This window comes from Mizuhopecten yessoensis, unplaced genomic scaffold (assembly GCF_002113885.1).
Source record: "Mizuhopecten yessoensis strain PY_sf001 unplaced genomic scaffold, ASM211388v2 scaffold5547, whole genome shotgun sequence".
NCBI classification, from domain to species: domain Eukaryota; kingdom Metazoa; phylum Mollusca; class Bivalvia; order Pectinida; family Pectinidae; genus Mizuhopecten; species Mizuhopecten yessoensis.
The window spans coordinates 274,081-290,158 of NW_018406103.1; the positions used below are offsets into that span (position 1 = coordinate 274,081).

The window sequence follows — 16,078 nt, forward strand, 5'->3', positions numbered from 1 at the left end:
TAACTTATTTGGTAGAGCGTCTGTCTAGAGTTTGGAAGGCCACGGGTTCGAACCCCGGTCTAGTCTTTACATTTTCTTTTTCTCCTGTAACAGTCCACATGTTTGCTATCTATATAAATATCTTAGTTTTGATACAAGTAAGAGTGCCTTCTTATATATATGCTTGCATAACAAATATGTAAACATTACATAAAACAATGGCCGATATATTCTACAAAAAAGTGAATTTTGTCAATTGAGGTCATTGTTGTAATTTGGTAGATACCGAGGTCAAAGAACAGCTTGAGGTTGCAGTGATCCCTAATTGGTGTGTGTCACATGCATTACCTTCTTAAAATGTACTTGCATATCAAGTTTGAAGTCTAAAATGAAAGAGTGGCAGAGATTATGCTCCAAAAGCCAGTCGTTTCAGTACCAAAGGTCAAATATAGGTCACTGTGTTAGAATTCTGTACGCTACACTGATCCTTCTCATGATCTACCTACAGTACACCAGAGGCCGATTGGTCAAGCTGTCTGACCATCTGTGATCACTAGCCCTCCACCACTAGGTCGCGGGTTCGGGGCCTACATGCAGCAGTCACCAGGTACTGGCTGCGGGTCAGTGGTTTTTCTCCAGGAACTCTGGCTTTCCTCCACCACCAAAACCTGGCACGTCCTTAAATGACCATAGCAGTTAATAGGATGTAAAACACAAACAAACCAAACCTACATACCAAGTATGATGTCCATACTTGAAACTGTGACTGAGATTTGCTTTGTTGAGATCTGTTTTATTGCTGCCTTGTACAAGTGTTTTGCACCTTTTTCTGAAGCAGTTTTTTTGTTTGGTTTGTTTGTGTTTTACGTCCTATTAACAGCTATGGTCATTTAAGAATATGCAAGGTTTTGATGGTGGAGGAAAGCCAGAGTTCCCACAGAAAAACCACCGACCAGCGGCCAGTACCTGGCGACTGCCCCACGTAGAACCTGCGACCCAGTGATGGAGGGTTATAGTGTTCAAGACAGTCAGACGCCTTAACCACTCAGCCACTGCAGCCCCTCTCAAGCAGGTAACAGAATAAATATCATGGTAATCACTGAATTGTCACACATAACCATTTCACTGGTTGTGCTATACGAGTCTGTATACTATCCATACTTAACCATCCTGAAACCTGGTCATTACCATTTCTCTTTCTCCTGTTACAAAATTGGCAAGCTTGCCAACCCTTGTTTCAAGCATTGGGAGTAAGATTGGCAAGGGGATACCCAAACTTAGGTTGTAAATAGTTGTCTTTGGGGGCGAAGACTTAAAAGTCTAAGTCTGTCTATGTCCATGTGTAAGCAAATACAAAAGGTGGACAAACCCTACGCGAAATGAAAGTGGTGTTAATTGCCAACCCTGTAATATGTTGGATCAGTGTATATATATAAACAACTCTCCAGAAATAAACGATGTAAAACAAGTTCTCAGTTATTAAAACATGTCAGTTTATTACATGATTACAGTGAGCTTGTGGAATACTATCAAATCACTGATAGTAGATGTCACACCTCCCCAACAAGGTGATCTTGTTGTGAGTTGTGAAAAATCTTTACAAATGAATCGCAAATATCTTACAAATGATAACGGTTAAAAAAACAGATTGTCATGTATAAGCTTACATATCTTCCTGTACACAATGATAGCATGACGTGAGAATGTACAAAATGGATATGAATTTGACTGTAAAATTTCGTCACGAAACAATTATATACAAAGTCAGCTTGCTGCAAATTCAATAAAACACTTAATTTTTCGGAATACTTACTTTCATGTATGTGCTACAAACGACTTTGGGCTATAATTTGCAAGAGGAACTACAACATGTGTGTATTTTCCTTGTTCGAATATAAATTGTCTGAAAATACATAGAAGTGAGTTCTCCCTATTTCCCTCGTAGAGGAGTCACTCCCTATATATATTTACCTTTTTAATTTTGAGACTTCAAGTGCCTATCATCTTAAAGTTCCTGACGTGTTGAAAATGTGTCGATAAATACCAATAATTACATAAGAACAAATTATGTTTACCAGTATTTCTTTTTATTTTATTTTCTGCAAATCATTATCCTCACAAATTGGAAATATTTGCTGCAGTTCAACTTATGCTTTTTTGCGCTTCGTACGGAGAGCAATCGAGTTTATGAAGACAGTGATTATCGTTTTGAAACATTTCAGTGAAAGGGGAAATTTTTACCCGGCTAACGTATTCCGTATGTGTTAGTTATTTGTAGCACTAGCACGTAAAATAGGTACATGTACCCTCGAAACTGAAATGTTTTCAGTATGCAAGTATACATTGACACATGATCGCTAGTCACAGTTTCTGAGGTTATTCTGTTGCACATATGTTCTCATCTGCTACTTACGTTTTCACTACAATCCACTACACCTCTACAATTCCCCTGAAAGAAGTAATCTCTGACCTTTAGAAAGCATTCTACCACAACTTTCAATGGAAATTGGCTAGGACAATTTAAGCTGACATTTCTTGCCTTGCAAAGATACTAGTATATAGATATGAATAAGAGACAGTCTTATACACACAGTTATGAAAGAAATATAAATCATATTCTCATAGATGTGGGGAAAGTCTTACAAACACAGGTAAGAGAGTCTTACACACACAGGTAAGACAGAGTCTTACACATACAGGTAAGAGAGTCTTATATGTACAGGTAAGAAGGAGTCTTACACATACAGGTATGAGTTGGACTAACACATACAGGTATGAGAGAGTCTTATACATACAGGTAAAATAGAGACTTACACATACCGGTAAGAGACAATCTAACACATACATGTATGAGAGAGACTTACACATACAGGTAAGAGAGAATCTTATACATACAGGTAAGAGAGAGTCTTGCACATACATGTATGAGTGTCTTACACACACAGGTAAGAGAGAGTCTTACACATACAGGTAAGAGAGTCTTACACACACAGGTAAGAGAGAGTCTTACACATACAGGTACGATAGAGTCTTACACATACAGGTAAGAGAGTCTTATATGTACAGGTATGAGAGAGTCTTACACATACAGGTAAAATAGAGACTTACACATACAGGTAAGAGACAATCTAACACATACAGGTACGATAGAGTCTTACACATACAGGTATAAGAGAATCTTATACATACAGGTACGCGAGAGTCTGACACGTACATGTATGAGATATTCTCACACATACAGTTAAGAGTCTCACACATACAAGTACGAGAGAATCTTACACAAACAGGCGGCATGAGACTGCCTTGCACACAGGTATGAGATAGTTTTCTACATAAAGGTACAGGTCTTACATATCTATTAGCACTATCAGTTTCCTCAAACATAGCCATCTACATTTATTATTAATGAATAATATTAGCACCAACAAATCAACAATCATATTGGGAACAAAATAAGTGAGAATCAATTTCCAGTAAAACTTAGTTAAGTTAAAGCTTTGAAAATATATATAGCTAACAGATCATTATAAATAGAAATTTGTGAGAAATTAACTCATTCACCCCTTAAAGACACATTTAAACTCTTCCAATTCAAAAGGTTTGAATAGTTCATCATCAAATTTTAGGGGTGAAAGAGTTGAGCAAGTCATTAACTTAGACTATCACTAACAAGTGACCTTGTAGAATTCAATCCTACCATGTTATATATAAATCAAATTTGTACTTTGTAGCTAACTTGCATCTAAAATACTACACAGAGTTTGTGTGACAATATTGGAGTAAGATTACAACTCAAATTGCACTTGTTAGTCATGAGTAGACTGAACCGATGAACACATATGTTGTGAACTTTGAGTAAAGTTGATGAACACTCATCTCTTACAATTCAAGATCAATTGTACCTGATGAACAGGCACAACATTTCGACACCAGAATGAACATGTTCTAAACACAATTTCTAATTCTGTTCCATGTGCCCTATCAGGGCCTGTGTGATGATTGTTCCATGTGCCTGTGTGATCCATTGTTTCATGTGCCCTAGCAGGGCCTCTGGGATAATTGTTCCATGGGCCTGTGTGATCCATTGTTCTATGTGCCCTCACTGAGCCTCTGTGGCCCATTGTTACATGTGCCCTAACAGGGCTTGTGTGATCCATTGTTCCATGTGCTCTAACAGGGTCTGTGCGACCCATTTTCCATGTGCCCTCACAGGGCCTCTTTGACCCATTGTTCCATGTATCTTCACAAGGCCTGTATGATCCATTGTTCCATGTGCCCAATCAGGGCCTGTCTGATCACAGTTCCATGTGCCCTAACATGGCCAGTACTAGTGTGAACACCAATCTATGTACCATTCAGGGCCTGGGTAAACACTGTTTAACACTGATTGGTTAATCAGACTGTTGGAAGCTTACATATCAGACATGTGCTCCAGTGGGGCCTGCACTGACCTAATACCCAAGTAGGCTTCAGTAACTGGTATTGACAAGGACCAGAGATGGAGAAAGGCCTCCAGTGACTTATATACCCTGGTAGGGCCTTGGTTACTTGTACAGGCGAGGGCCCAACAGGGTCAGACTTAATACCCTAGTAGGGCTAAGTAATTGGTACGTACAAGGGCCGGACTGGGAGAAGGGTATATGGTGACTAAATACTCTAGTAGGGCCTTGGTAACTGGTATGGACGAGGGCCAGACTGCGAGAAGACAAGATTGCCAGGCATGACTCCCCCCGCAACATTCATTGGGAAGAGGACTGAACTGTTGGGCTGGACGATCGAGCGGTTCTGGACAATGGCCTGCTGGTTTTGTACGAGACCAGTGGGTGTTGGTTGGCCCTGGACTTGCACCGTCTGCATTCCCATCTGTAAACAGTCACCAGAAAACACAGTCATTAATAGAACAAAACATGTATCAGAGGTCATAACTATTTTTAATGAAATATTTCCACTATGGGTAAAAGCCGAGACCTCTGGTGTAATACTTTTGCCCTGAAATGTTCGCCGCAGTTTAATTTTTGCCTTTTTCACCCTCTCCCCAATGAGGGCGATTAATTATGACAGCGAATACTGGTACACAACATGCAATACATAGTAATTAAATGTGAAGGACCGAATTTACACTGGGCGGACATGCATTATATCGGCAAGGAGCAAATATTTAACTGGCCAAACGTGAATTTTATCGGCAAAAGGCGAATTTTTTACTGGGCAAAAGTTTCCCTTTATTATATATTAGTCTTTTACGATAATGAATGAGCTCAAGAGAAATTTCCCTAACACCGTCAGTACAAAGTGGCTAGTATTTTATATTACCAGGGAAACACACATATTAAAACATTGAATTCAAATTTGTGTAGTTAGTGTAACAGATAACTTATACAGGTAACACATGTATTGCATCTCAAATGTAAAAGTTAAGTTAAAGATCACAGCCTGTGTGTAGCACTATGATCTAATTACCTGTGGAGTGAACTGCTGGACAGGTAGCTGGCTCTGAGGTAACGAGATGATGGGCTGGGGGGACTGAACATACTGTAGAATGGGCTGGCTGGTGACGATGTGGGAACTCCCAGACAACATCTGAGGATTACCGGTGCTCTGTGGGATCTGTTGAGGTGGAAACTGTGCTGCCTAAAACATCATCAAAGGACTTAAGGCGTTATGGGTCATTTGTGGCTTAAAAAAAAGTGAAAAATTTGAACTTGAACTGATCTGATTTGCCAATTTCTGTTATAAACATCATATTAGGTAATTGGGGCTATATCTTTCTTGGTGCAGATTTTTCCCAATGCACTTATATGCTCTACCATAGCAACGAAACTGCATTGCTATGCAGAAATAGCCAAAATATGGTATTTTTGGACGGTTAACATGCAGACAAACACCCAGCATGTGACAAACAAGAAATCCTTTCTACAAATGAACACTGGTATATATAACAATGATTAAGCATGTCAGATATTTATTTGTTTGTTGCATGTGGCGGCTTTAAAACATTGAAGAGTGTTTTTATAATTTCCTTCAAAATGACCAATTTTTCAACCAAACATTGTCCAACAGACGATATTCACACATATTATCATGGAAATGTGCGTTAATGTCTCCCTTTGTGATGTTACATCTCCTAAACCAGTTGTCGAATGAATTTGAAATTTTATATTTGCGTACTTCATCTATTCCAGATAACGAATATAACAACTCATTCTAAATCCCTGTTGAGGCCGGAAATGACCCTTAAAACCCCTAGTCCTTTGTAGTACTGTAAGCAGTTTGTTATCATAATGTCCCTGCCATTCTATTCAATTTCAAAAGTATTTTATTGACAATACATATATAATACAAACATATAAGTTAACATTAAAGGAGATATTTGAACAGTATTGACAAAAGAATAAGACAACAGGCTTTGCCTATATCACTTAAATATATAAAATGTTGTGATTCGTTTTCCTCTCACACTCATGCACACCCACACCCACACCAGCTTATGTATTAAATACTCGTTATTTAAGGGATAAAACTTGCCTGAATAATAATAATAATAACAATACATGAATATTCATTTGGAATTTATCTACCACGTATAAGTAACGAAACCTTTTGATGATTTAATATAAGAGTCAACATGTATAAGAATAGTTTTATTTAATTGGTCGGATGCATTACTAATACCATATACTAAACAGTGCAGATTTAAATATCCTACTAGATTATAAATAGTGGTAATATGATGCCTAATATTATAATACAGAGGACATTGAAAGAAAAAATGTATTAGATCTTCCCTCTGTACACCACATACACAGGAAGCATCATCAATCAGATGATCTTGTAACTTATCAAAGTTAAGATCACTTTTAAAATTTCTTAGCTGACATAAAATGATGTTAAGTTTCCTCGGAACATAGTTAATAAAAGTTTCTGAGACGGATGTATCAAAGTTTTTTTTAAGTTTCTTTATAAAAGATGAAATTGAGATGGAGTCTCGTACAGTGCTATCAAGTGCATTCCATTTTACCATTGTAGAAGGGAAGAAGCTATTCATATAAGTAGTAGTTCTTGTCTGTGGTATATTAAAGACTCTTTTATTTCTGAAGGTATAGTTATTATTTACATTTAGAAATGGTTGAATGATATTATCGAGATAAGTTGGAGTGTAATTATTAAGAATCTTATACATTAATGTTAGTTTATGATTTTGTCTTCGTGTGTGTAATGTTTCAAGTTGTGTTTCAGTATACAGAATGTGATGAGATGTACCTCGTCTGAGGCCAGTAATTAAACGCATAGCGTCTAGTTGAACTGATTCTAAAAGATCTGATTCAGATTTGGTACAATTATCCCATTCTATTCGTAGGTAAGGGAGTTGGGGAGATGAGCATATAGTGTTACATGGATATATACAGGCCTTAATGAACAACTAAAGAACAAAGGAAGCCTATATATGACATTGGATATATCCATCCAGTACTTCTAGTGAAATAGCGATAACAAGAATATTAACTTATGACACACGGACCAGACGAAGGGCGATTTGATCTGATGAAAACACAGTAGTGTCTTTCAATCATCACATATTACGTTACTGATCTATTATTAAAGTAAAATGTTTAAATTCAGTGTTTTGAAAAAATAATCGTAGAAATATAAGCATTTTTATATTGAGTGTAGTGAACCGAAGGATGAAAAGATTTAATACTCATTTCTTTTATACCAAGATATTGTAAAAGTGAAAATTTACACATGTTTGAAAAATTCGCATTTTTTGTGTTGCATTCATGATATAGGAGAAATTTGACCGAAAAAATATTCACATGCGAATATTTATTAATGTATTACGGTATATAGATTACAAATAAACTGAATAAAAAGATATCTGAACCATTGCCAAAATTTAAATATTAACAATGCTGTCAGTTGAAAGGGTCATAAAGCAGACATTGTACACACAAACATTTCCACTTTAACAGTGTACCTATCTTATTTCCGATAAATAATTATGAAAATATCGCCTATTCCAAATAAACCTTATTGTTTACATGTCATCGAGGAAAGGAAACATACAACAGAGTGTTGAATTACAAGCTACTGTGACGAACCTTTCCGATTGCAGCGATGCGGTCAGCCAGACGGATTCTCGGAACCTGGAATACCTTGGCGGCCTTGTTTACCGACATGCCTCCCGTCATTACGGCATTGTACGCCTCGGCCATACTCTGCTCCGTCCAGCCGTGGCTATTCACCTTCTTATTCAGTTGGTCCTATAATTATACAAACCATATTTAGAAGATGTTAATTCGGGGATTTTCTTGCACAGGTATCGTGCACCACCCTCCAAAATGATTAGTTTCTTTACAAATATCACAGTACATTGGATCAATGTGGTGAGATTAAACAGTGGTCAGATTAAACAGTGGTCAGATTAGACAGTGTGTTATTAACAGAAGCGCAAGATGGCCAACCAGTCTTTTGTTGCCAATAAGTTAACCCTTTCATCACTGTTGGCCATAATGGACTCATCCAGACCAATACATGGGAGAGTCTACTGAAGTTGCATAGGGGCGAAAGGGTTAAGATATATACATTACAGGCTTACAAAATCATTATGTTTGGTATATGCTTGTGTTTGATAGCTAAGGTCATTTAAGGACCGGCAAGGTTTTTGTGGTGGATGAAAACCGGAGTACAATGTACTCGGAGAACCACTACCCACCTGTAGTCGGTACCTGGTGACTACCCCACATAGGCCTCAAACCTGCAACCCTGTGGTGTAGGGCTATTGATTTTAGATGGTCAGATGCCTCAATCACTTTGCCCATACAAAATCAGGGTCCAAACAGGAATTTCAAAATGAAATTCCTTGTCGTTTATAGATGCTTCAAAAATACAGATACTTGGAAGAGTAACACAGATTACTCTTTGTTCATCATATGAACTTGTAAGGACACTAAGGGCACTTTCGTGTATACAGTTCAACCAGTTGAAACAATTGAACCTGAAAAGAAAATGACAGGCACAGATCTGAACCGAGGCTGACCTCAGGAATATTCGACATGTGTAGATTGAGGAGTTCAGACATACCTGACAGAAATTAAAATGCTGACTATTGCTAGTTTGCCTTATTTCTTTCAAAAACAATGTCAGGCCACATGTATTTTTAAAATACGTTTTGTAATTCAGTTGACGTGTGAAAGGGCATAATATTATTGATACATTGTTATTTATTCCCCAAACTGTGCATTTTTAGCTCTGCTTATAGAATGGTCCAAGTGTGTTCGTTTATCGTGGAATATTTCTGCGCCACCTGTGCCATTTCAACCTTGATACGCGAATGTAACCTAAAATCTAACACTGGTTGCAATGGTATCCTGAAATATCTGATATCTAATTGGAAAAAATATTTCAAGGCTCATTTTGACCTTTCAAGACCTTTTTCAGGGGCTGTTAGGTCCTTTCAGAAAATTGTAAGGCTTATTTAACTCTTCTGATCTTTATTGAACCATTTCAAGGTCTGTACTGTACAGTCAAAACAGCCCCATGACCATCCTCGATATCCAGGGGTTACGCTCACTTTCCCTCTCTGCACCCCTGGAATATATCATAGCAAAATTGAACGCACGCAGCTACCTATTTGATTTGTCTCTGTTAAAACAAACCTGACCAATTGCAAGGCTGATACCTGTCCTTTGAGGATTACAGAGGAGTGACACCCGACTTCAAAGCCAGTCATTTTTTTACTGTAATGTGACAGACAGATTCTTTTGATGTACATCAAAGGATCAAACTAGTCTCCGGGGCCATTTTTCGTTTATCGCGATCAAAACAATTGAACCGGTTTGACCATAGTTGTTCATTTATGAAATAAGGTCGGACCCAGTAATTTGATGCCACTTTTAGGCGAGCCTTGACCAAGCCTTGCAAGGCCTGCATAAACTTTTGCAGGTCCGCCAGGATATATACCTGAAAATGTTACATTTAAATAAATGAACAGGCCCCTAGCCTCATCCACAAGGTGATGACAACGAGCCTATGAAATACTCCAGGGGTGCAGAGAGCGAAAGTGAGTGTAACCCCTGGAGTATCGAGTCTGTCCCAAGACAGGTCCTACTGTACAGTAAGAGCACTCTGACTGACAAAAGACATATGTTCACACCTGATGTTCAGGTCAAAATCAACGGTCAAGTATCAGTACTTACCTGGTTCATTGGAGAGACTGCCCCAGGGCTGGGTACCATAGGATGGAACTGTAGTCCTCCATGGGGTACTTGTACAGCCCCAGGGGGGGGAAGCTGCGGAGCACACATGTAGGGCGAGATACCCTGGCGTAGGGGCTGGACATTGGTCTGTTCCCATAGCTGGGGGCGGGGTCTTTCCATCTACATCATACAGCGGGGTCATGTTAGACTTAACTCTTCACTATCCATGTCAGGTTAGTCTCATCTTACTGAACAATCCAGAAATCCTATCACATCCTAATTAACAACTCTAAACGTTGTTAACGTACACCAAACAAACAATCCTAAACACTGTTTAATCCTAACATACAATTTAAAATCCTGTTTTCTCCTAACGAACAATTTAAAACCCCGTCTTCTCCTAACAATCAATCCTAAACCCTGTTTACTCCTAATGGACAATTCTAAACCCTGTAATCTCCTAATGAACAATTCTAAAACCCTGTTATCTCCTAAAGAACAATCCTAAACCCTGTCTAATCCTAATGGACAATCCTTAACCCTGTCTAATCCTAAAGAACAATCCTAAACCCTGTCTAATTCTAATGAACAATCCAGAACCCTGTCTAATTCTAATGAACAATCCTAAACCCTGTCTCATCCTAATGAACGATATATCCAGAACCCTGTCTTTTCTTAACCAATTCAACAATTCTAAACGAGGTCTTATTCTAATCAATGATCCTAAACTCTGTTTCTTGTCCTAAAGAACAATCCTATATTCTGTCTTTTCCTTATCAACAATCAATGCTTTGAGTTTACAAGTTAACTGCAGTTTCAAAGAAGATATTCTTAAATAGTTTGTTCTATTTTAAAAAAAATAACGAACTACAACATATAAGGCTTAAAATATTTAGTTACTATCAGGTAATTGTCAGTAAACTGAATCTTTACCTTTGCATTATCACTGTATATACCAACCTCCACATCAATAGGACTCTCTCCACTCCCTAACACTGGAGTGTTTGGTGTCACCTGGGCAGACGACACCAAGGTCCCAGTCACTGAATTGGAACCAGTAGTAGACGTCTCTACAGCCCTGTCCGGTTCTTGCGTAGTCGGCTTGACACTTGGTGAAGACCCTACATTTGATTGGCTATCCTTATCACCTGCCTCCTTCTCATTGGCTGAGGCCTGTGCCTGCTGAGTCTGCATACATGTGGGCATGTGTTTTGGCCAGTGGGACTGCTGACACGGGTAGTCACAGTAACTGGTGTTCCAACAGCAGTAGAATATGGCCTCCTTACCACAGCTGGCACACTAAAACATATTACAAGTACTGGCCACTAAATAAAACTCACAAGTAAATGCCATTAAATAAAACTTACAAGCACAGGTCATTAAACAATAGGCCCATTAGGGCCTTAGCGGTCACCTGAGTTATATTATATGTACTTATAGCTCAATTTCATTGTTGAGATGTACAAAATGTGGAAAACAACATGTAAACAAAGTGAAATACAATACTTGTCATGTCACCAAAGGATAAGAACTTTAAAAACTATTCAAATAAATTATTTTGCTATTGAGAATACACCCTCTCCCCAAAGGAGAGCAGATGACCTGGGGGATAATGAAATTTACAATTTAGGTAATGGTAATTTAGGTAAGGACCATTCTATTCAAGAACAGTAAAACATCCGAGTCTGATGAAGAAGATTTTTCAACTATAATCCCCATTTGGGCCCCACTCCTCCATCCCCTGGGGATGGGGCAGGATCTTATTTTCTCATACCATTAAATTGCCATCTGGCATCATAATCATTCCAACCAAGTTTGAATAATTCCCTGCTGAAAATGGACAAAATATACCCAAAAGTGTTATTTCCCTATATAAACTAAAGTAAAATTTACTCCCTCCCCAAAGGAGAACGGATTGCCAGGGGGTACTGAAATTTACAATTTAAACAAAGCCCCTGATGATCTTTCCATCCATGCAGAGAAATTGACTGTATGTAGTACCTCTGAGTCTGGAGAAGAAGATTTTTAAAATATTTGTTAACGTTCCATTTAGGGGCAGCCCCACCCTGGCCCCTGGACTTGGGGCAGGAATCCCAATTTTACAATTTGATACAATCTTCCTGCAAGGATGATTCTCACCAAGTAAGAATATTTTCCTACTGAAAATGAACAAAATATACCCAAAAGTGTTATCCCTCACTTTCAGGACACTAATTAGATATTGTGCGTAAATATCACGGATCACATAGAACTCAGCATGTGACTTATTCACATGTATGTGGATGAGGAGTTTCGTTGAAATTGACGCATTAGTAGAGCAGTTATTACATTAGCCAATCACAAGTTTGTAACCTCATTAAGTGTCATGCATGAATATGCACGGATCTTGATCCTGATCAAACTCAAAATACTGATACCCGGTAATTAGTTTGGTCTGAATGATAAATGCTCAGTTTGCTTTGACCATAAACAGGAATTGAAAACTTATTTTGCAAGCTTTCAAAAGCCTCCGTTTCCATTGTTAAAGCAAGTAGTGTAAATAGCCGGTGTCTTGACTCAAAACCGCTGAAAACAACTCACTCAGCCACAATGGGCCAAATCAGTAAAGTAAGCTGTCAGAAAATATCATGACATTTTGCCAAATAGCACTGTAATACTGCAGGCATTCAGGGGGACTGATACACAATGTAACAAGTTTACCCATTTCGCTCCTTATTTTTTGAATTCCTGATTGAGTTCAAACAAAGAAGGCACGGTAGTCTAGTGGTAGGACGCCGGGCTCGTGACCAAAGGGTTGCGGGTTCCAGTCACGGCACTGTGTTGTATCTTTGAGCAAGATACTTTACTCTGCTTGTTCCAGTCTACTCAGCTGTAAATGAGTACGTGGTTGGGCAGGGCTAGAATTGTTGAATGCTATCTGTTAGCGTCGAAATGGCAGCTCCGGCTGTATGCTCCCCAGGGAGTTGAGAAATGTATTGGCTGGTTGCAAAGGCCCTATAACCACGGATAATAGTTTGTGAACCGCTTTGAGACGACCTATGAACTAGGTTGTGATAAAGCGGTATATAATTAGAACCTCAAATTATTATTTATTATTAAAACAAACTTTAAAGCAATCAATGTATTGGTTATAAGCTACATTAACATGTATACGGCGATTGTTCTTTGCACCTCACCCATTGTTTTTTCTTGGTTTCGTTGATAGCTTTTTCTTTGTCTTTACTATTCAGACTGTTGACCTCCGACACAATTCGCTGTTTCTCTGCCTCCCAACACGTCTTCATCTCTGCCATGGTCAACTCTGTTGGGTATATCATAATAGGTAGTTATGGATTTATTATTTAGACAGGGTAACTTATTAAGACATTTGTCTTATTTACAATATGTGGCCCTGTACAAATTAACACTTAATGTATATATTTACACGCAACATTTGGTCATTTATTTTTTACAACAGTCATATTTAACTCATTCACCCCTGAAATTTCATTATGAACTATTCCAGCCTTTGAATTGGAAGAGTTCAAATGTGTCTTCAGGGGTGAATGAGTTAGAAAATTTAATATATAAAGCAGACAAAACCCCAAAATATGTAAGATTACATACACATGACTTACTTGACTCGCTACCACATTCGGGGACGGTGGTACGAAAGTCCAGAAATGTAAAGAAATTGTACCAGCAAAGAATGGAAAGGGCAATCAAGTGACCGGAGGGCAGGGGAGGAGGAAAGAACATGGTTTGAACATGGTACAGTCAAACTTCAAAGAACTTACGGCAAAGTCTTGAATTTTCTTTTTATAACACTACTGATAATCCGTTTATGAATCAAACTTCTATGAGTTGAATTTCTCGCTGATCCAAATAGTACAATCAAGGTTCAATTGTTATGAAAGCATTACAAAATGACAAATAATGAATCAGAGTAAAACAATTACCTAGTGTATAAGAACATTGAAATGTACAGTGGCCACTTAAACACCTTAACATGCAAACTAAGGTTATTTTTTTTCTATTTAAATCGACTATAGATAGATTTCAGATTGATTTTTTAACTTGTTTTCCATCATTTTACAATCCTATTCAGTATTATGCAGTTTATACAGGATCTCAAATTTGTTCCAAGTTCAACATTCTGACTCCTGATGGTTCCGTAAAGTTTGAAACACTGCATTTTTATTGTAAATCACCGTTAAAGCATTACATCCTAGTATACAACAGACTGGTACTGTATGCTCAGTATGGAGAATTTCTGAGTTGAAGTTTCAATATTTCAAATTCCTGATGGTCCCGTCCCGCAAAGTTCGTAAACATCGAAGTTTGACTGTTAATATCCCAGAAAGGGTTACATCGATCCTGGTAAACAACGAATATGCGAGACTGGCACCGTATGTTCAGTATGGAGAATTTCAGATCTTCCAAGACTTACGAAAGTTGTGTTTGAGCTCCAGAATCTGTTGATGTTGCTCCCACCTTAATTTCTGAATCTCTGCCTGTAGATCTTTTGTCACATTCTGTGGTACGAAAGAATATGATTATAATTCCCAGCAATTTAAGTGACAAATTTGTGTGAGGTGACAAATTTCCTAACAAATATGCAAAAATCATCTACCTATACTATCTTTGCTTTAAATATTTTCATATTTTCAGGTTTTATTCAGTTCTGGGCATTCATAAAGTTATTCACTTGTACAATTTACCGTAATTCATTGGGTAAAAGCCCATGTTTCATATTTCTCTCAAATTATTGCACACTCGGATATAAGTCCACCCCAAATCAATCTTTTTCTGATATAAAACTGGCAAAAGCTGAACAATAGTTTAAAGAGTGAAAAGCAGAAATACCAGTACAAAGGCTTAAATACATCCATAGCTTGATCTACACTACACTGCAGACTCGAAACGGGCTGGTAGATGTACATTTAGATTAACCCTTTCAGCACTATAGACCATAATGGACTCATCCAGATGAATGTATGGTAGAGTCTACTCAAGTTACCTTAAAGGGGTGAAAGGTTAACTCTCCAATGCTTCCTTATAAACTGTTCTGGAGTAACCGCGGTTACAAACTGCCAGTATGTATCGTTATGAAAACAAACCTTGGGTTGAAGTTCCTGAGAAATAAACTCGCTACACATCATCTCAAACGTGCCTTGTATTGATCCCATCAACTGAAACAACAAAATTATAAACAAACGTTTTCTATTGTTTTGATGGTGAATCCAAAGCTAAACATAACATTATGCATATTTCTAGTTGCCGTTTTTATATTACGGGGCATATATACGCATATAATTATGTGATTTCTTTTAACTTGATCTGTAACATTACACGACAGGTGTTAGTCTTTCCTGTTGAATTCTTTCAAATTTCCAATTTGTGGAATTTGGATTTGTGTATACAGTAAAACCCTGTTGTAATGCCAACCGTTTAAACAGCCAAAACTGCATACCGCCATAAATTTACTAAGAACGGATTTCCCCCAATGTTAATGCACCCGTTGTAATGCCAAACCCGCATACCGCCATCGCCATCATATTCCCAAAACAAATGGTTAAATTCACACTATTTTTACCTCGTTATATACTGCCAATTGGAGTCGAGTACAGGTATATCCCGATGACAGGAATGTTACGTACGTGTGTACATTGTATTGTTACACGCGACTGCCGACTGACCTAAGGTAATAAGCTGTATGGTTGTGCACACATGAAATCGTTGAACAATAGCTAGACGGCATTAATTGAACATTATTTGTGTATGACACTTCTATACATACATGTGTATTGTGATTATGTTTTGCGCGCGGAATAATTTGATACATTAAATTACAATTTTGAAGAGAGAAAAAACGTATTCTGAAGTTTATCATTATTTTTTGGAAGCATAATTAAAGTTCAGTT

General features: G+C 37.9%; 1 protein-coding gene across 13 annotated transcripts in view; it reads right to left on the minus strand.

Moving 5' to 3' along the window:
• Nucleotides 1-2,900: 2,900 nt before the first annotated feature.
• Nucleotides 2,901-16,078, minus strand: part of LOC110450900 (protein kinase C-binding protein 1-like) — a 67,882-nt gene continuing 54,704 nt past the window's right edge. For all 13 annotated transcript variants that reach the window (XM_021498683.1, XM_021498682.1, XM_021498684.1 and 10 more), the window contains 8 exons: nt 15,275-15,346; nt 14,605-14,689; nt 13,352-13,476; nt 11,136-11,474; nt 10,176-10,355; nt 8,079-8,240; nt 5,440-5,610; nt 2,901-4,842 (listed from right to left, as the gene is read on the minus strand). In XM_021498683.1, the coding sequence (XP_021354358.1) occupies nt 4,636-4,842; nt 5,440-5,610; nt 8,079-8,240; nt 10,176-10,355; nt 11,136-11,474; nt 13,352-13,476; nt 14,605-14,689; nt 15,275-15,346 (1,341 nt within the window). In that variant the 3' untranslated portion in view covers nt 2,901-4,635. The remainder of the gene's footprint in view (nt 4,843-5,439; nt 5,611-8,078; nt 8,241-10,175; nt 10,356-11,135; nt 11,475-13,351; nt 13,477-14,604; nt 14,690-15,274; nt 15,347-16,078) is intronic.